Source organism: Odontesthes bonariensis, chromosome 23, assembly GCF_027942865.1.
Source record: "Odontesthes bonariensis isolate fOdoBon6 chromosome 23, fOdoBon6.hap1, whole genome shotgun sequence".
In the NCBI taxonomy this organism is placed as follows: domain Eukaryota; kingdom Metazoa; phylum Chordata; class Actinopteri; order Atheriniformes; family Atherinopsidae; genus Odontesthes; species Odontesthes bonariensis.
Window position 1 is genome coordinate 12,648,290 of NC_134528.1, and position 20,952 is coordinate 12,669,241.

The following is a 20,952-nucleotide window of genomic DNA, read 5'->3' on the forward strand; positions in this document are numbered from 1 at the left end:
TTCTTTACGTGTTTTCCCAACTACTTTAGCTTTTCGAATTAAAAAAATTGAGCGATGAAATGAGCAGCATCTAAATTTGGACTGCCAGCATTAACAGCATACTGTTAACTATGGGCTATCCCGCCTTCCCAAGTTGGCCAAGTATTATTACAGCCAGGTCACCATGACATAACTGGCTGAAACCAGCCTTGCAACCAGCTGACTACGGGTTCTTGCCAGCATGATAATGTGGGCAAGCATAGTATTTTTTTTTCTTTGGTAAAGGATCTTATCCAGTTTCAAAGGGAATGAGTTGGGAAACATTGAAACACCTTTCCTGAGCATTTAGAACATTTGAACAGTTGTAATAATGTCTCCTGCTTGATAACCTACCTCTAAATATTTTTTGTCAGTTAATAACATTCCTCAGGTAAGAAAACCCAGTGTACAACCCAGTGCTAAAGCAGATTGCAGTGTCTATTAGAATAGAAGAATAGAAAAATACTTTATTTACCCCCCAATGGGGGAAATTCAAATTCGTCAAGTAGCTCAACATTTTTTTTAAATATTTACAATGATTGAATTAACAACAATAAAACAACAATAATAATACTACTACTAACTAAATAATAATAAATGACTAAATATTTCCTGTTTAATGGAAAAAAATAAGGAAAACAGAATTATAAAGGATAAATGCATGAGTGAATCAATAAAACATCTTTTAAAATGATAAAATATATTTTAAAAAAGGATTTATTTTTTTATTTTTAGGAACAACAAAAATATCTGGACGCGTTTTTCAAAAAATGTACCTCTATTTCGTAATCAGGTTGTTTATTTTTAAAATATACCTCTTCACATTTTCTTTTTCCTTTCGTACTTTGTACTGTACTCTATTTCCACATGTTTTGGTTCACTTATTATATTATTTGCTATCTCCTTAGAGAAATGTAGGCTTTGAAATGACTCTTTTCTCTGCAATCATTAGAAAAAGTTGCAACATGAAGGCGTGTCCTGTGACGCAAGCACGCATGAAAAGGTCCCGGCGAACGTCGCAGACAGTCATATAATCCACACCGGAACAGCACGCATCACAGACCTAAGCGGCATCACCAACTGAATCTCCTCTGCGCTACATATTTCTGGTAAATGTTTATTTTTTTTTTGTTTGGTCTTCTCTTTGAAAATGTGTGAATTGATCAATTAACCAGGTTAATGGGAAAACTGACGACACGGTGTTAGCTAGTCGATGTTTGCTAGCATTCCTGTATTACAGGAATGTGACGTTCTAGAATGAATGCGGTTAGCATTCATCCTAAAGTGTTTGGGTGATAATTATCGTGCATTTATTTATGGCTTGCCGAGTTTCATGTTTGACCATTCACTTCCTGTGTTTGTTTTTTTTTTACTTTAGACAAGTTTCAAGTTACTTGGTTAGATGCTTATGACATAATAGCAGATGTTCTGAGGAAGCAGCAGAGTTCTCACTATCCTCTAACTGGAACTCAGACTGCAGGCCTTTATTTAGCTCCTGGCTGTCATTTAGGTGGGTGTACTGTGGAGGCTGATCCCCAGCAACCTATCATCTCTCAAGAACTGAGGGACGAGTCACTGAAGCAGGTTCATTCTCCTGTTATGGTGTTGCCTGTTTGCTTTATGTGTTCATTCACTGTCACACGTTATTGATTACCATACTTGGGGTATCTCGTGAGCTCACTGGGTTTTTTCCAGGAAGTAAAAAGTATGTCACAATGAGATCAAATGACTCCTGTAATAATCAGGATCTGCAACAATTGACAGACGGTCCTAAGAATCTCACCTGCGTTATCTTGGACAGCTTTTCAAATGATCCAAGTGCCAAACAGACGAGTGACAGATCCACTCCAAAAAAAAAAAAACACTTTAAAACGTTTTAAAAGAGAGTAAAGTGGGTCTCACCCCCACTTTTACTAGTAACAGTGAATTTGATGGCCAGCAACAAAAAGGATAGTCGATGTTACAGGTCTTGAGAAGTGTTTACATTTATTTCGGGTTGCGTCCAAATGGAAAAGTCTGGAACATCACAGTTGAGTTGCCGCACTGCTGTGGGATTATCTTTTGTTAACTCGTATCCAGTGAAGGTCAGGTCCTCCATTGTGTTCCGTGTGAAAGAGAAACACGGTTCAGCATACCTCTGAAGCCTATGTGCTGTGTGGAGTTACAAGGTTAACATTTGCCCCAGTGTTCAACCTCTGAGACAAAGAATTTTGTTTCTTGTGCTGCACAAAAAAGTCTTTACAACTCAGCTATGTTGTGATGTATGGCACATCATTTAGAGTTTCCGCATTGCTTTATTCATTCATTGTTAACTGATGTGTTGTAATCGCAGTCTCATTTTCACAATCTTACAACTTGCTTCCAACGAAAGCTGCAAAACTCGAGTCCTGTTTCAAACTTTACCGGAGACGGAGCCACTTCCCTGCAGGTACTGTGTACCTAACTGGGCTCCAACAATACAGTTTCCCTTTCACACAGCACACAGAATCCCACTTCATTCCGAAAAGGTATACTCTGCCTTAACTTCCACTTCAAATGACTCCGCAGTAGTTGCAGACATTTAACGATTCTTGTTCTTATCAGCATATTTGAACACGACACCCGAGTGTGTGTGAGCGCAGCCTTGCAAATTATTTAAACGCTATAATTAATTGAACGTGGTGCAAAGAAAAGGTATCAAATGGTACAGTGTTGTTTATCTGCGAAACAGGAATGATTATTTATATTTTGATTCCAGCTGCATGTCTCCAAAAAATTGTAAACGGACATTATTTATTTAAAAAAAAAAAAAGAAAAAAAAAAGGGCATCCCAGACAGGTCTATCAGTTTTCAAGTGGGGGGGGGGGGGGGGGAGCTCACCACCAGACTTTATGGCAAATGGTTCAATTCATCTGTCAGTAAAGTTCTCCAAAGCAAATCTGTAAAGATTCTTTGGATTTCAACATTTATTGTAGTATATTAAAACATTCAGAGATTTCTTTACAAAAGGAAGAAGACTGAAAACTTCGCCGGATTGGATGCCTAGTGTTGCCGTGTTGCCTGCACAGTGGGCGTGTACAGAGGGGCGAGTATACGAAGTTGTAGATAGAACATACGGTAGAATGGCTCCGGGGGAAAGTAAATAACTTGTGATTTTAACCAACCGAAGTTTCTCCCTCTAAAAATTTGAGTTTTGGAGGGAAATTAATGTGTATAAATCGTCAGGAATGGAACATTATTTCATATTGCACCATGGATGTGGATCTGCGAGCGAGGAGAGTTGCTGCTGCTGCGACACAGGAGAACACATGATCTACTGTCATTGGGTAACGCACTACGGCTGCCGTGGCAAATTTGCATAAACTTAGAGCGAGCCCAACTTTTTGACGTGCCGCAGGTCCCCCGCTCGCCGTGCCGGAATCCCAGCATGCTTTGCGAGCACGGCGACAACGATCGGCCGGATTTCATTGAAAATGAACTGAATGCGTTGGATACGGCTTGCGTTGACGGAACAATGGACGACTAGCGTTAGCCTATATGATGGACTCTGAAGTGGAAAGTGTGAACTTGAAGTTTCATGAATCAAATTGGTGGAATCATCATTTGCAAGGCAATTTCAGGACAGTTTACATTCACTCAACAATTCACTTTGAGGAGACTTGATTCGCAGACTTAACTCTTTCGGTGCCATTGACGTCTATAGACGTCAATTTAAAAAAAAAAAAAAAAAACGTTCACTGCCAAAGACGTCTATAGACGTCAATTGCGTTTTTTAACGGAGCGGGCTGGGGGACAATCTAGCGGAGTTCGTCACTAAATCTTAGGCATGTAAACACTAAACAGAGAATATACTGGCAAAATTACCCGCTAGGTGGCAGCAGTGCCACTTTGCACAAAAAAAAAAAAGAGCTCGTTTTCTCCTTTTTTTTTTTTTGGGTCAAACAGCTGTTTTTGGTGAAACCAACCTATGTTCTACTGTCTATTACTAAAAGACTGAAAATGGTAGAAACAAACTTTTTTTTTCCTGATCAAAGAAGAGAGTCTACTCTTTCTTTGGTAATTTCGGTGTGTACATGTTACCCGGCAACCTTGGATGGCTGAGGGTAATGTGTTAGATGATCTTCTCTCAACGTGTGATACTGTGGTATGAGAAAGACGAGACACACACGTTGAGCTTCTTTCACATTCAACCAGAAGATTTATTCTTCTTGTGTTATAAACACACTTCATATGCAGCATACTTCAGATATCACATACTTCAGTAGAGAACCATTAACTTCATTACATCAGAATTGACTGTAATATACCTTTAAACCAAACATGCTCTATTTAGCATTATGAATTCTGTCAAAATACAAAATTAATTCCAAAAATAGCTTTTACTTCTCTAAACCATATTAATTTTGTAGTTAGTGCTTTAAACTCAATACCTTGTCCTATTTCCTGAGACCTTTTGTATTTAACTATCAAATAAAAATATATAACATATATTTTAACATTTAAGCATCTTAGCTTTTAACAATATCCATTTTTCCATAAAAGAAAACAATATTTTACATCTTACATAAACAACTATTCTCTCAATATAAACTGAAAAAGGTGCAATGCTTCCTTAATACTGTGCCTCTTTACACAGCTTCACATAACGATATGGCATATCAGGTTTTTCAACAACCCATGAAAAACATCATATAAAATAAAATAAAGACCAGAACAATGTCCTTCAGCTAGTTCCTCAGTTGGCTCACACGTGTAGAAGCCCGCTAGCATTAGCTCCGATTAGCCTTCATGAACAAGTCCCGTTTTTGTACACAATACAATTACAAAACGAACTTTGCGACTCATTAGTTGAGATTCGATTTAAGAACCTTTTTAACTCTTTCAAGAAACTAATATGTATGCATAAAACACCGTTTCACTGACCTGTGGTATGAGAAAGACGAGACACACACGTTGAGCTTCTTTCACATTCAACCAGAAGATTTATTCTTCTTGTGTGCTCAATCTTCTCTATGCAACCAATGCGACAGCGCCTCTAGCGGTTGTGTGTGGAATTGCATAGGCCTAACTAAAATGACACTAAAGAACTTATTGCAATGAGAAGTTAAAGATACAAAATGAAAAATTATGTTGGGGTGTCTATTTTCTTAATTATTGCTTTAATTTACTATTGACTTGTTTTTCACCCCTCTACACTCTCCCTCACCTAAAAAAAAATGTCTCCTGACATTACCAATTTCTTGTGTAAGTCTCACTGTATGGGAGGGTACTGCTGATACAGATGTGGATATGGAACATAAGGAAATGGCAGTAGACCAGGTGTCATTGTGAAGGGTTGGTTGAATAGCAACGGACTAACACCTGCACTCCAACAGCTATATGATGGCTGACCAAGTGTCTCATATGTTAGTCTTCCTGTTGGTCTCCCTCTTCTCTCTGATCTCCGTACATTGCTTTCTCCTACGGTTTCATCCATCTCCATCTCCATCTGATCCTGATCTCTTTCACACATTTCAGATCTGTCTTCAGTTTCCGCAGTATGTCTTTCACTGACAGTGGCTTCTCTTGCAGAAGGACAGAACTCTTCAGCTGTTGCACGCAGATTATTTTGATTTTCTTGGTTCTGTCTTGTCGCAACATGTTCTTGTTCAGGATTTTGGGTTTGGTTAGGCCGTAGTTGTTGTGGGTTTACAAATCCATAACACGGGATTCTGCTCCGGAGGTTATGGTGGTAAGTAAACTCTTCTTCTTCTTCAGAGTCATGCATTTCAGGTTCATTGTCACGTCTTTCAGTTTGTCGCTTTCTTTTCTGTGTTGTTTGTTCTCTCACAGGAAGTTCGTCCTCCAGAGGTAAGTCGTTGACAGGCAGCAGCAGGTTTCTGTGAAGCACACGTATGGTTTTGTTACCCCTCTCTGGCTGTACTTTGTAGACAGGTCCATCCCCCACTCTTTCAATCACACGGTACACCGCCTGCTCCCAGTATGAGCGGAGTTTACCTGGACCTCCCCTTTCTGAGAGGTTTTTAACCAGGACTCTATCACCTGCCTCGAGAACGACACCTCTGACGCGTCTATCATATTGCTTTTTGCCTTTAGCTGAAGACTTTTGACTGTTGTTGGCAGCTATTTGGTACGCCACACGCATCCTTTCAGCCCACTTTTTAACAAAGGTTTGATGGTTGCAGTTTTCAGTCTCTCTCCTGGTGCCAAAGAGCAAATCGACAGGTAGACGTGGAGCCCTGCCATACAATAGGAAGAAAGGCGAGTATCCTGTTGCTTCGTGCCTTGTGCAATTATATGCATGCACGATTTGTGACAGATGATCTTTCCAGTCACTCTTTTTCTCCTCTTGTAAGGTGCGCAACATCTGGAGAAGCGTGCGGTTCAGTCGCTCCACTGGATTGCACTGAGGATGATAGGGAGTGGTACGTGAGTGAGAAATCCCTGAGAGTTGTTGTAATCTTTGGAATAAGTTATTCTCGAACTCACGTCCCTGATCATGATGTAGTTTCTCGGGGTACCCAAAGCGAGGAATAAAATCTTGGAATATCTTCTCAGCTGCTGTCTTTCCGGATTTGTTTCTCGTTGGGTACGCTTGTGCAAAGCGAGTGAAATGGTCAGCGACAACCAGGATATATTCATATCCTCCTTTGCTTGGCTCCAAATGCAAATAATCAATAGAGACCAACTCAAATGGCGCACTAGTTGTGATGGATCCCATTGGAGCTCTCTGTGGGACATTGGGACGTTTTTGTTTAATACATGGACATTTCTTCGTCACATAATCCTCAATGTCTTGTTGCATGTTCGGCCAGTAAAAGCGTTCTCGAGCAAGATGGATCACTTTGTCAGGACCGACATGGCCCATGTCGTCATGCAAGCTCTTCAACACTAGTGGTTTGAGTTTTTCTGGGAGAACTAGCTGTTTGTTTAGTTCTGTTTTCCGGAAAAGTAGTCCGTTTTCTACGACTAGCTTGTTCCACTCGTACAACAGTCTCCTTGTTTCTTTACACATGGTTCTTTTATCTTTTTCATTTGGACTCCAGTTTTGTTGTTTCAATGACACAATCTCTTTAATAGCTGTATCTTCTTGTTGTGCTGCTCTGATGTCTTCAGGCATAATGGTCATGAGACCATCAGGTAGGTTAGCCTCATCATTTTCATCAGCAAGTTGCAATGCAGCAATCCAGGGAACATCATTGCTTTGTGTTGCTTTGTTGCCTTGCCACACTGCAGACACTACTTCAGGTGACACTGTCTCAGTGTGATCTTTCATGTACTGTTCAAAGCCTACTGGGTATCTGGACAACATATCTGCATCAGCATTACTCTTTCCTGGTCTATACTTGATATCAAAGTGAAAGTCGGCCAATTCCCCAACCCACCTATGACCCACAGCATTTAACCTGGCAGAAATCAAAACATAAGTCAGGGGATTGTTATCTGTATAGACCGTGAAAGTTGGTGCGTAATACAGATAGTCTCGAAACTTATCACAAATGGCCCACTTGAGTGCGAGGAACTCAAGTTTACTAGAATGAAGGTGATAATTTCGTTCTGCGGCTGTTAAGGTCCTAGATCCGTAGCCAATAACACGCAGTTTGTTGTTTTGGGACTGATACAAAACCGCTCCGAGCCCTTCATTTGACGCATCTGTATGCAAAACAAACGGACGATCAAAGTCGGGATAGGCTAAAATGGGCGGATTTATCAGCATCTCCACAAGTTTGGATAGCACATTCTGATGTTCAGTTCTCCATGTCACAGGCGTGCGAGAGGGAAGCTGACCTGTGTTTTCTTTCATTTTACAACCGCGACCCTTAGAAGTCTGGAGCTTGTTGGTCTTACTTGTGTCGGCTGAGCTTTGAAGGAGTTCGAACAGAGGTCTTGCCAGTCTTGAGAAATCTTGGATGAAGGATCGGTAATAACTAAGGAAACCTAGCAATGTCCGAACTTCTCCAACTGTGTGAGGTTTCTTCTCCTTCAGAGCTATTACAGCTTCCAGATCTTTTGGGTCAATCTGGACGCCTTCTCCTGAAACCATTCGTCCCAGATAACGAATTTGTCTCTTGAAAAGCTCGCATTTGGCTGGTCGAAGTTTAATGCCATGTTGTCTCATTCTGCAGAAAACTTGCCTCAGATGGTCCACGTGTTCCTCAAATGTTTTTGAGTAACAGAGGACATCATCTAAATAAGGTACGCAGCACTCATCCCTGATGCCTTCTAATACACCTTCCATACATCTCTGGAATGCAGCTGGCGCATTGGTCAATCCGAATGGAATTCTTACCCATTCGTAAAGACCCCAAGGCGTGCTAAATGCTGTCAGATGCCTTGACTCCTCACTCACAAACCCTTGATGATATGCACTTCCTTGATCCAAAATGGAGAACCATGAATTTCCTCCAAGACTGTCCAATAGATCCTGAATGCGTGGTAGTGGATGGCGGTCTGGAGTGGTTTTACGGTTGAGTCCACGGAAGTCAACACAAAGACGCAGACTTTGGTCTTTCTTTCGTGCACAGACGACAGGTGAGGAGTAGGCTGAAACTGATTTTCTGATCCACCCTCTACCCAAAAGGTTGGAAATATAATCCTTGACCTCTTTATACAATGGCCGAGGAATGGAGTTATAATTTTTTTGGACAGGGGTGTTATCTGTTGTGGTAATCTGGAGCTGTAAACCAGGAATGCATCCAATGTCTCCTTCTTCAGATGCAAATACATCTGACTCTTCATACAACATTTGGCGTACCACATCCTGTTCATGCTCAGAGAGATGATCCAGATTGATATTTGGATGCCATTTCTCTTGTGAATGAACAGGTGTATGGTTTCTCATTTTGGCGCAGTCTCCATCATTTAGTGAGTTCACCTTGGTGGTGCACAAGAGTGGGTCATCCTGTCCATTGACTCGTTTGTGAGATAATGAAGAGATGTTTACAGGTTTGGTTCCATCAATTTCCTCGATGAATCCTAAAACCGTTCTTGGAGGTAAGAAAATGTCGTGATTGGTTGAATTCTGGACTGGAATTCCCACCATTTTTGAAACTCCAACAGGTACGTCAACCAGAGCAGGAAATAACTCCAACCCCTCTGGCACGACGCTCTGTAGGTCTGGTTCAAACAGCATTTCTCCTCCTCCTGGAAAAGTTCTAATGCGACATTTCACCTCACAGATTTGGCCACTTTGAACATTAAAACCCTTCTTTCCAACTCTCACTGTAGAACTCTTTGATTCTTTTTGAGATGGCATAGTGCAAACCACAGAGACTAGAGTTTCAACACTACTCTTTTGGATTCTCAAAGCCTCTGACAATAAGTCCACTAAGTTGATGTTGTTCGTCTGGTCAGTGTTTCCCATTATGATTTCTTGTATCACATTAAAGCCTAGCAAAGGGCTGCTCACACTCTCTTGACTTACAAGCAACGGAACATAGAGGGCAACTGAACCATATTTGATGCTTTTGATCTCGAGCAGGACTTCTATCCACCCATCAAATGGTACCTCTGTTCCATTAGCTGCTATGACTTTGAGAGGGTATTCTGGTAGTAGACTCCCAAGTGTTTGGATCGTTACATTTGGTAGAGCTTTCTGCACCCATGACTTCTCCACTATGCTCACTTGTGCCCCACTGTCCAGTAGCATCGGCAATTCGACACCATTTAGTTGACATGTCACCGTGCATCTACCACCAATCAGCTGTGCAACAGGTTTCTTCTCAGTGAAGTTGTTTTGTTTGATGGGCCTGGTGGAGGATGGTGTGCCCACTTGAGGATGCAGCTTTGCAGTGGTGTGGGACTCTACATTCTCTCTGATCACTGGTGGTCCCACCCCAGCGACCTCCCCCAGTTTCCCGACTGGTTGTTCTTCATCAGACAGCCAACCGCTCTGTGTCCCTCTTTCCCGCACTTGAAACAGTGGCTGCAGCTCTCATTTCCTTTGGAGGCACATTGCTGACATCTTCGTCTAGCTTCTGACTTTACTGGCTGTTTTTGGTGGGGAGAAGGTGTGTGAATGTTTTCAGTCCCAGAACTAAGCATAGGTGTTAAAGCTTTCTCTAAACTCTTGGTCAGTGATGAAACCTGTGCTGTTAACTCTTGTATGGCAGTGCGATTAGCTTGGACTTCTGCCTGCATCTGAACTGCATTCTGACTTTTCTTATCCATCTGCACTGTACTGACACCGACTACTTTTGCTTTCAGAGCCTGACCTAGTCGATTCTGTCTCTCTGTGTCTTCACCTACTGCCTTTGTTATCACTTCTAGAATAAAGTCATCAGTAATGTTCTCGTCTGAAAGGTGGGGTTTAAGATCTCGTCGGACATATGAATATTTTTCATGTATCCCCTGGTAGAGTGAATGTAGGAACACTCCCTGAACTAGCTTCTTGTCATACTGGAAACCTGTACTTACTTTGGAAGCAAAAAGTACACGCTGTTTTAACCCCATCAGTCTATACATAAATTGTTGTGGACCTTCTTTATCATGTTGTCTTGCGTTGCTCAGTTCCTGAAATAACTCAGTACTGCTCTTATCTTTAAGATGTGCTCTGAGAAAACGCTTCAGTTCAGTTACAGTCAGACTATCTTTTGTCATAAGCATTTCTTTGAATGTACCCGGTTTAATTATTCTGAGAACTGTTCTAATGATCTCAGCCTCAATAAAACCTTCACTCAGTCCATCATCAATTTGCTTACACAAACAGTTAAAGCTCACGTCTGAGTCAAAATCTGAGATCTGACCAGCATGAATCCGAAATTCTCTTCGTGGGAGTAGTGCCGCAACATCTGTCAGCTTTACTAACCCAGTTACCTGATCAGCAACAACTGGTGTTGACACTGTCTTACTCCTCACTGTAGCTGCTACAGTCTGCTCAGTCTCGTACACCGGTGCAACTTCCTCTTCATCCACTGAATGATGCAGGTTCTTTGCTTCTTGGGTTGACTGCAGTTCATCGATGAGGTCACGAAACATCAGCAGGCGCGACATCCCTTGGTCCTCCAGACTCCTCAATTGTTTACTTCTTAAAAAGTCAACAATGAAGTCAAAGAGTTCCACCTCGGACGACTCTTCCCCTGGCACGTCTTCTCCCACCTCATCTTGGCATGATACTGCTAGCTGGTGAAGCAGGTCTCCTCTAGCGTCATTAATCAGTTGGTGAAGCAGCTGCTGGATCTCCCACTGAAGCTCATGTAGCGTCGTCATCTCTGGATACCTGAAGTCTTGCCCTTAGGTCATCAGCTCATAGAACGGAAGTCAGGATCCCACGGTTCTTTGTTGGATAGCACCAAGCCAGCAGGAGGCGCTATCCCGGACGAGCCCCCAAATTTGTTACCCGGCAACCTTGGATGGCTGAGGGTAATGTGTTAGATGATCTTCTCTCAACGTGTGATACTGTGGTATGAGAAAGACGAGACACACACGTTGAGCTTCTTTCACATTCAACCAGAAGATTTATTCTTCTTGTGTTATAAACACACTTCATATGCAGCATACTTCAGATATCACATACTTCAGTAGAGAACCATTAACTTCATTACATCAGAATTGACTGTAATATACCTTTAAACCAAACATGCTCTATTTAGCATTATGAATTCTGTCAAAATACAAAATTAATTCCAAAAATAGCTTTTACTTCTCTAAACCATATTAATTTTGTAGTTAGTGCTTTAAACTCAATACCTTGTCCTATTTCCTGAGACCTTTTGTATTTAACTATCAAATAAAAATATATAACATATATTTTAACATTTAAGCATCTTAGCTTTTAACAATATCCATTTTTCCATAAAAGAAAACAATATTTTACATCTTACATAAACAACTATTCTCTCAATATAAACTGAAAAAGGTGCAATGCTTCCTTAATACTGTGCCTCTTTACACAGCTTCACATAACGATATGGCATATCAGGTTTTTCAACAACCCATGAAAAACATCATATAAAATAAAATAAAGACCAGAACAATGTCCTTCAGCTAGTTCCTCAGTTGGCTCACACGTGTAGAAGCCCGCTAGCATTAGCTCCGATTAGCCTTCATGAACAAGTCCCGTTTTTGTACACAATACAATTACAAAACGAACTTTGCGACTCATTAGTTGAGATTCGATTTAAGAACCTTTTTAACTCTTTCAAGAAACTAATATGTATGCATAAAACACCGTTTCACTGACCTGTGGTATGAGAAAGACGAGACACACACGTTGAGCTTCTTTCACATTCAACCAGAAGATTTATTCTTCTTGTGTGCTCAATCTTCTCTATGCAACCAATGCGACAGCGCCTCTAGCGGTTGTGTGTGGAATTGCATAGGCCTAACTAAAATGACACTAAAGAACTTATTGCAATGAGAAGTTAAAGATACAAAATGAAAAATTATGTTGGGGTGTCTATTTTCTTAATTATTGCTTTAATTTACTATTGACTTGTTTTTCACCCCTCTACATACATAGTCATAAGACACACTTTTCTGTATGACATCCCATATTAGCAACATCATTTATGAACATTTTCTTACCCCCTGCTGCGTCCTGTGAGCCGAGTTCCAGACTCGTTTTGGCGTTGACGAAGCTAGTCCGGCTAGTTGGCTAGTTGGCTGGGGCTTAAAAAATAAAGCGTCTTGCTTCTCAAAACAATATGCGTTCAAAAACGTAATACATTTGCATCACAAAATCATTCATCCAGAAAAAGTCAGACCTCACAATCGCTTGGCGCTATTTTTGCCTCCCTTCATATCACTGCGTTCAGCCACCTGCCGATAGCCGCACCTGTTATGGCGTTTGCTGCTCGGAAGCAGGGGTTTGCTCGGTCTGCACTTCGGTCTGCACAGTTTACTCAGCCCGTAGTGATACAAGGGTAGAGAGAAATGGCGCCAAGCGATTGTGAGGTCTGACTTTTTCTGGATGAACGATTTTGTGATGCAAATGTATTACGTTTTTGAACGCATATTGTTTTGAGAAGCAAGACACTTTATTTTTTAAGCCCCAGCCAACTAGCCGGACTAGCTTTGTCAACGCCAAAACTCGGCTGGAACTCGGCTCACAGGACGCAGCGGGGGGTAAGTCAATGTTCATAAACGACATTGCTAATATGGGATGTCATACAGCTTCATGTCAAAAGAGGCGAACTATCCCTTTAAAGCTTTCGCCCTAACTTTTTACGACATGTGGTTGTCGTGTGGTTTCAAATTAAAAATGTTCACGCTTGGTTTGAGGTGGGTTCGTTGGTATGATGACATACAGTTAAAATGTTTGAGTTTAAAACACTATATAAGTTCTAAATTCGAATAGGCACTTTCATTGCGGTTCTTAAATTTACTGAAAATTGGACTTCTTAACCTTCATCATAACAATTTTATTAATCCTCTGCTATCGAAAACAACAGACTTCTTCATGTTATAAATGTGTTGTTGTTTTTTTCCTCTGTTTGGTTTATCAGGCGTACAACGTACGACATGAAGGGAATGATTGTTCAACTGAGCCGCAGCCTGAGCCGTGCTGCACCCGTTCTCCATCGGAGCGTCCATTCTGGTACGCGTCCCGCCTCCACAGCTGCCTCCAAGCTCAGCGTGGAGCGTCCTCTCACCTCAGAGGAAATCTACACCCGCGAAGACAAGTATGGAGCTCACAACTACCATCCCCTGCCTGTGGCCTTAGAGCGAGGAGAGGGTGAGTTTCCAGATGTTGATATTAATACGATTATTGCATTACTGCTTAAACTGTTTTTCACAAGAACTTGGTTTTCCTGCTAACTCCAGGCATCAATGTGTGGGACGTGGAGGGCAACCGCTATTATGACTTCCTCAGTGCTTACAGCGCAGTAAACCAGGGACACTGCCACCCCAAGATCCTAGCTGCACTCAATGCACAGGCGTCTAAACTCACCCTGACTTCAAGAGCTTTCTACAATGATGTGCTGGGAGCCTACGAGGAGTTCATCACCAGCATGTTTGGCTATGACAAAGTTTTACCCATGAATACAGGTAACGCCTGATGACGACTGTAGGAAACGGCTTCAGAGGTTATCATGGGTAGATATGTTGAGATTTTTTTTTTTTTTATTTAATTTAATTTTTTCTTATTTGAAAAAATTAGGGGTTGAAGGCGGTGAGACTGCCTGCAAGCTCGCACGAAAGTGGGCCTACAATGTCAAGGGGGTTCCCAAAAATAAGGCCAAAATCATCTTTGCGGGTAAGTGTTTCGTTGAACTACATCAAACATCAAAACTACATCACACTTGTTGACCGACTTGTTGAAATATAACAAAGTCGAGCTGCTGATTTAGGAAAGGGGGGACGCATTTCTATAATGTTTCAAAAAAGGCAGTTGTAACGTTTGCATAAAATTAGCTAAGTTATATCAGATATGCTGACTAAGCAAGCTCCTTTCTCTCCGTGACTAATACGCTTGGTAAGGAATTAATAGACTACGTGATGGTCATTTCTTCTTCTGTCTCTTGTTTAGATGGGAACTTCTGGGGCCGCACCATGGCAGCCATCTCCAGCTCCACTGACCCCAGCAGTTATGAGGGTTTTGGTCCCTTCATGCCCGGCTTCGAACTCATCCCATTCAACGACATTCCTGCGCTAGAGGTAGAAGTTTTGCCCCGGGACAGTACTATATCAGTGAGAGGCTCATCTCTCTGCACTGCAGGACTGAGAGGTTCAGGAGGTCCTTTGTTCCCACAGCCATAAGGCTTTTAAGAGTGACTGCTGAATTCTTCTCAAATTGATTGATTGGATTTTAAATTTTTTTTTATTATTATTATTTTTTATTTTATTTTGTCATTTTTTTAAATTATTATTAGAAGTAGTATTTTTATTAGAATTGGTATTATTATTATTGTTTTTGCTAATATACAATCATTGTAAATATTTCCAATTTTTTTTTGAGCTACTTGACTAATTTGAATTTCCCCCAATGGGGGATAAATAAAGTATTTTTCTATTCTATCAATAGATGAAAGCTGGTACAGTGGAATGGTGTTTTTGGCGTTCTTGTTTGAATATTAACGGTATAATTGTTTGAAAAGGCAAATAGACATTCTTTAATACATTTTTTTTTTTTTTCTCCTTGTCTGCAGAAAGCCCTTCAAGACCCAAATGTAGCAGCCTTCATGGTGGAGCCCATCCAGGGGGAAGCTGGTGTGGTGGTGCCTGATCAGGGCTACCTGACTAAAGTCAGAGAACTCTGCACAAAGCACAATGTAAGTCTTGAAGAATGCACAGGAAGGCATACATGAATGAGTCACAACTGACAACTTGGCAAAGAACCAATTTTAAATTGCACCTTTCGGCACTTTGTCACCAGTAGCCTGTGTCTTCAGTTGCAGCGATGGAAAAATTGCCAAAGATAACAGTTTGACAGGCATGAAATAGAATTTTTTTTTTTGTGCCAGTACGGTGATTCGCAAAGAGTCTCTGCATGGTTTTCTCTGTGTCCTCAAAAACCTCGAGGAATGATGGATGAGTGAACAACAAAAGAACAAGCACCAGGCCTATTTTTTAAGAAAAACAGCAGATGTACAGTATCTGAAAGTGATGTCCTCAAGAAATATTTCAATAAATCGCTGCACCAATTTTCCCTTTTCCTGAGAAGTGGCTCAAGACCTTTCTCATAGTACTGTAAGTTATCACAAACATGTGATGATAAAAATCACGTACTCAAACAGTCGCTGGGCATTTCAGCAAAAAGTCAATAAAACCTCGACCTTGCACAGGAAGATCAAACACAGCCAGTACCTCGAGCCGAGCGAGTTTAGTTTCATTTGTTGCACAATGTTCTTTTCCTACTCTGAAATGTTGGCGTTCTTAGTGAGAAGTCTGACAGCTGGATATTTTGTAAAGGTGCTACAGCATTTATGAAAACCAAACTGACAAAATGACATCTCGTAACGTGAGCAGGATGCTTTTACTGTTCATTGCGTCAAGAAATAAAGCTGTGGTTGTGCAAGCACACAGATGTTGAAAAAAATGTATGTGGGGAAAAGCACTAGTTTGAATCCAAACAGCTTTACCCACCACAGCATGGTAGAATCCCTGGGTGTGCCAAAATGAGTAGCAATGGCTTGGGAATTATTAAAGGAATATCAGATGTATAAACTTAATTTGAACTCTTTAAGTCAATGAAAAAAACCATGAAAACTTTATTAAAGTTGTTACCATGCTGTTGCGAAGCGCATGCTCACCGGGAATTGTTGTCTCTCTCTCTCTCTCTCTCTCTCTCTGTCTCTCTGTCTCTCTGTCTCTCTGTCTCTCTGTCTCTCTCTCTCTCTCTCTCTCTCTCTCTCTCTCTCTCTCTCTCTCTCTCTCTCTCTCTCTCTCTCTCTCTCTCTCTCTCTCTCTCTCTCTCTCTCTCTCTCTCTCTGCCTCTCTGCCCTGAAATGACTGGCACTATCCAGTAAAACTGAATTGGAGAAATAAGTTCAGCAACACTGATGATATGTCTGTTTCTGCAGGTGTTGTGGATTGCTGATGAGGTGCAGACAGGCTTGGCACGTACTGGCCGCCGGCTGGCTGTGGACCACGAGGGGGTTCGTCCAGATATGGTGATTCTGGGCAAAGCTCTGTCTGGAGGAGTCTACCCGGTGAGCATTTTCACTGTCGTTCAGACGGAGGCAAAGTTGATGAGCTGTCCTGGACATTATGGATAATAGCGAAACATGCCTTCCTTTGCTTGAGCTGATCTGTGTTTTGTTTTTGTTTTTTCTACTCCAGGTGTCTGCGGTGCTGTGCGATGACGAGATCATGCTGACAATCAAGCCCGGGGAACACGGGTCTACATATGGAGGAAACCCTGTGGCCTGTCGCGTTGCTATTGCAGCACTGGAAGTCAGTGTTAAATTGCACTTCACTCTTATTTTTGCACCTTCAAAACAAAAAAAAACAGGACATACATACACATATTTTGTTTTCAGACTCCATTTCAGTTTATTTCACACATTGTAATTAATAAAACCTCAAACTTTTAAAAAAATAAAGTAAACTGCCATTAATCATTAATTATTTAAAGTGATTGCTGCAGATCCATCAAGCATAGTTGAAAGCACAGGGAAGTATTGATTCCTCCGCTATTGTGTGCGGCTTTTTACACTGCGCCACTTGGTAGGCAACTTTATATGAGGCGAGTTGAGCATTTGCTGGCACGGATGCAGCTTCAGTAAAGAAATGACTGTTGAACACGGCAGTTTACGAGTTTTTGTCTAAAACTAAACTGACTCGTGCTCTGGATGTTTTGTCTCTAAGCTTGTTCGGCTTCAAGCAGTCACAAGCTAGCGCTTTAAGACGGACAACACATTGCGGTCTCTCCTCATTACCCACCGTTGTACAGGTGAAGCCAAAGTTAAGAAATGTGTCATATCTTCTTTTCTTTGCCATGGAAGGAAATTGCTTTGGAAGCACATTTGGCAATGCTTCATCCTCTGCTTTGCGTATGCGTGGGAGCTCCATCAAAAACTTGTCCATGTTATGCTAGCAGTGTCATTTATTGATTGATTCATTCGTGCATTTCCCCCGCGTGCCCCCCTTGCAATTGCTTTTCACATTAGTCTAACTTTGCAATTCCATTTTCACAACTTTGCTCCTATTGGTACTGGACAAGTACCTAAACTAATGTTTGTATTTTAGAAAATAATCACAGCAGTTGGGAGGAATGATCAGGGGACAAAAAACTAACAATTTGTTGCACATTTCCAAACAATAATTACGTGCAGCATTCCGAAAAAAAAAGATCACTTTACATAAATTCATGTAGCAGTCATTCAGGTATGAAAAAGTGTTCATGGCTAAAGTTGAGACCACAGCTGTGAAATCGGTCAATCACACATTGGCACTTCCTGTCTTTGTCTAGTGCTATGAATTTATAAAAAAAAAGAAACGGATCATTGTTGGATATCACCGGCTTTTGGTCTGAGCAGCAAGCGCCCCATAGACTGAGTTCCCAGAGTGGTGCCATAGCCTGCTTTTAGTTACAATTTCATTAGACCATGTGGCTTCAACTGGTAATGCTAATAGTCAAGATTGTATTATAATAATAATTAAAAAAATAATAATAATAATGTTTTGCACATAAAGGATTTATATCTGTTATACTAAAGTTATAATTAAACTATGCAACATTTATGCTTCTCTCCAACACTACAAGTGATATCTTCTTGTTCTGATAGCATTGTTCCTTATCAAGTTTTAATCTCTTGGATTTACAAAGAAAAAGATAAAAAGACATAATCTATTTAATCTTATTTGCAGGTGATGGAGGAAGAGAAGCTCTCGGATAATGCTCAGAGGATGGGAGAGGTGCTGCGGACTGAGCTGAGAAAACTGCCGAAAGATATCGTAACAACAGTCAGAGGGAAAGGCCTCCTCAATGCGATCGTCATCAAAGAGACCAAAGGTAGAGTACCATACTGTTTCTGAAACAAGCACACAAATAGTATTCTATCTATATCCAACAATTCAAAAGAATAATAGCTTTACATATGTATTATACTGTAATGAGTTTACAGTTAAATCAGCTGGTGCAAAGAAAGTAGACGATCAGGACGTGAAGAATTTAACCAGTAGAATCATAAATTCATGCATTTTTCTCATCGCATTGAGAACGTGCGGTTTAATTAAGAAATTGAAAGTGAGAGTAATTATGGTCTTGTAAGATGTCTCCATTCAGTCTGCTTTAAAATTTAAAAAGAAGAAGAAAAAAGCTTGATCAGTGAGATTTCACTTGGAGCTCACTTAACTGACCTCAATCCCTCCTCAGACTATGACGCATGGAAAGTGTGTCTGCGCCTTCGTGACAGTGGACTGCTGGCCAAGCCCACCCACGGTGACATCATCCGACTGGCCCCTCCTCTTGTCATCAATGAACATCAGCTGCACGAATGCGTCGATATCATCAAGAGAACCATCATGTCCTTCTAAATGATGACGAAATGACACCAACAAAAGCAACATTTGTGACTCAGTCACTTTAAACCTTTCTAGTTGCATTTGTTTTCTTTATTTTTGTATCGGAAAGGCAGTTTTGTGAGGAGAGTTATTGTAAGAATACAGATATGTATGGAATGTGCTTCTGAGGATGACGCCGACAGGAAGTCCCCATCAAGGAAGGAGAGCTTATAGGCAGCCTGAGGAAAGACTACAATGGTTAGAGATTTTTGGAGTGATGCATCTTATTTTTATTTTTTTTTGCTAGTAATGTTTTATGTAAATAATCAGAATGTTGTCTTTAAAGGAATCTTCGATTTTAAGTAAAAGGAAGGTCGTTTTACTAATGAAGCGGTGTAGTCAGGAACGCTTTTGCCTTTTTTAACTTTTAACAGAAGAAGGGAAAAATCCTCAATGTGACTGAAGGAAGAGCATCTTTTGTACAAAAGATCTTATTTCCAGTTACCACAAGTTACTACTATTATATGGTTTATGATTGACGCGTCTAGTTGGCCGTAGTTAGTCACCTGAACTGTTGCTTTCTGCTGACATGTTGTGAAACCAATCTTGTTACACGAAAGGCCAGAAAAGTCTGGTTTTCTAAGTCATTAGAGTTTGAGTTGTGCCATGTCCTTAAGTTGTTTTTTAAAAAATGACACGATTGCACTAAAAAAATTTCAAGAGTTCAAGTTATTATGACTTATAATCCAAATTGTCACACAAATTTGATGAAATCTCCCATAATTCTTAGCCTGACTACGTCATACTCACGATTCTAGTCAGAATGTGAGTCTGATACCGCTCAATAGAGATTTGGGTATGGGGCGTGTTTCAACCGAACCAGGAGAAAAAATGCCTCTTCGCTCAATTGGACAGACCTACAACCAATCAGAGCAACGTAGTATGTGACGTAGATTAAGCAACACACACTTGTTGTAGGAAGGACGGCAAAAACATCTTTTCTATCGATAAAAGCCTTTATCACGTTCCTCTGTTCGTCTTTCAAAATGAATGCAATGTGGAGATCCTGTAGAACAGACTCGATGGCAGAATCTACACACCCTAGCTCTCCAGCGGCAGCCGTGTTCAGCTCTTTAGTGACGTAGTCGATAATGTCCCTGTTGATCATCTGTCCATCATCGTATAAAGCCCGCCCTGGCAATCTGATTGGTCCGACCAATTCTTGGTCGGGCATAATGATTTCCCAACTGAGCAGAGCCAGACCGAACTTCCCGACCAAAACTTTTATGGGCGGGGCTAAGTTCGACTGGCACCCAGGCTACATAATTCTACAAGAAGAATGTGTTTCTGAAAGACAGCTGAATTCTTATCATTTAAATGAAGCTGAATAGTCCTTTCGGCTGTAAACTGTTTAATTTGCTATATTTATTTTGAAAAAGTGCTTACTTTGTGAGGATTAATGAATGATGCTATCTTAGGCTGGCTGGTTGTAAGTATATATGCATATTATGTATGTAAAGATTGTCTTTCAAAGAAGCCTCGAGTTGTTACAAAAACCGTTGTCCCTCAAATAAATTATTCCAGCCCCACCTCTTATCTGTCTGTTTATTTAAGCCAGAAACTAAAGTAAGCAAAAGTCTCAGAGATCAGGATCAGCATATTCAGCATGTGATTTTGTTTTTTTTAATTTGATTATTTTTAGAATTATTTAAACAACTTTTTTATTTTTTATTTTTTTCAGAAAGCTACATTTTTCAGGGTTTCTCTCTCTTTGGACCAACTTGGTACATCTGCACTTAGCAAGACCATAGAAAATGAGTGTTTTTATACTGTACTGACTTGACCTCGAAGATAAAACACTAGATGGTGCTGTGTCCTCACTGAAATGAACAAATACGTGGGTATGAAAAAGGTGGAGCATGCAAAGTGTACAGATGAGAGAATTGTGGGATATTATAGTCTGACATACTTGCTGCAAGCTGGGTGATCCATCTGAAGGGCAGTCTCACAAACCTCCACAGGCTAGCTGTACTATGGGACTGCGAGAGATCTGATATATTTGTTTTA

At 40.8% G+C, this 20,952-nt stretch overlaps 1 protein-coding gene across 1 annotated transcript; it reads left to right on the forward strand.

Moving 5' to 3' along the window:
- The first annotated feature begins 988 nt into the window (after positions 1 to 988).
- Positions 989 to 19,690, forward strand: oat (ornithine aminotransferase). Its single transcript, XM_075457239.1, has 10 exons — positions 989 to 1,127; positions 13,443 to 13,672; positions 13,762 to 13,986; positions 14,099 to 14,194; positions 14,468 to 14,595; positions 15,087 to 15,209; positions 16,461 to 16,589; positions 16,720 to 16,833; positions 18,250 to 18,394; positions 18,758 to 19,690. The coding sequence occupies exons 2-10, from the start codon at positions 13,459 to 13,461 to the stop codon at positions 18,916 to 18,918; spliced, it is 1,335 nt and encodes a 444-aa protein (XP_075313354.1). The 5' UTR covers positions 989 to 1,127; positions 13,443 to 13,458; the 3' UTR covers positions 18,919 to 19,690.
- Positions 19,691 to 20,952: the final 1,262 nt, after the last annotated feature.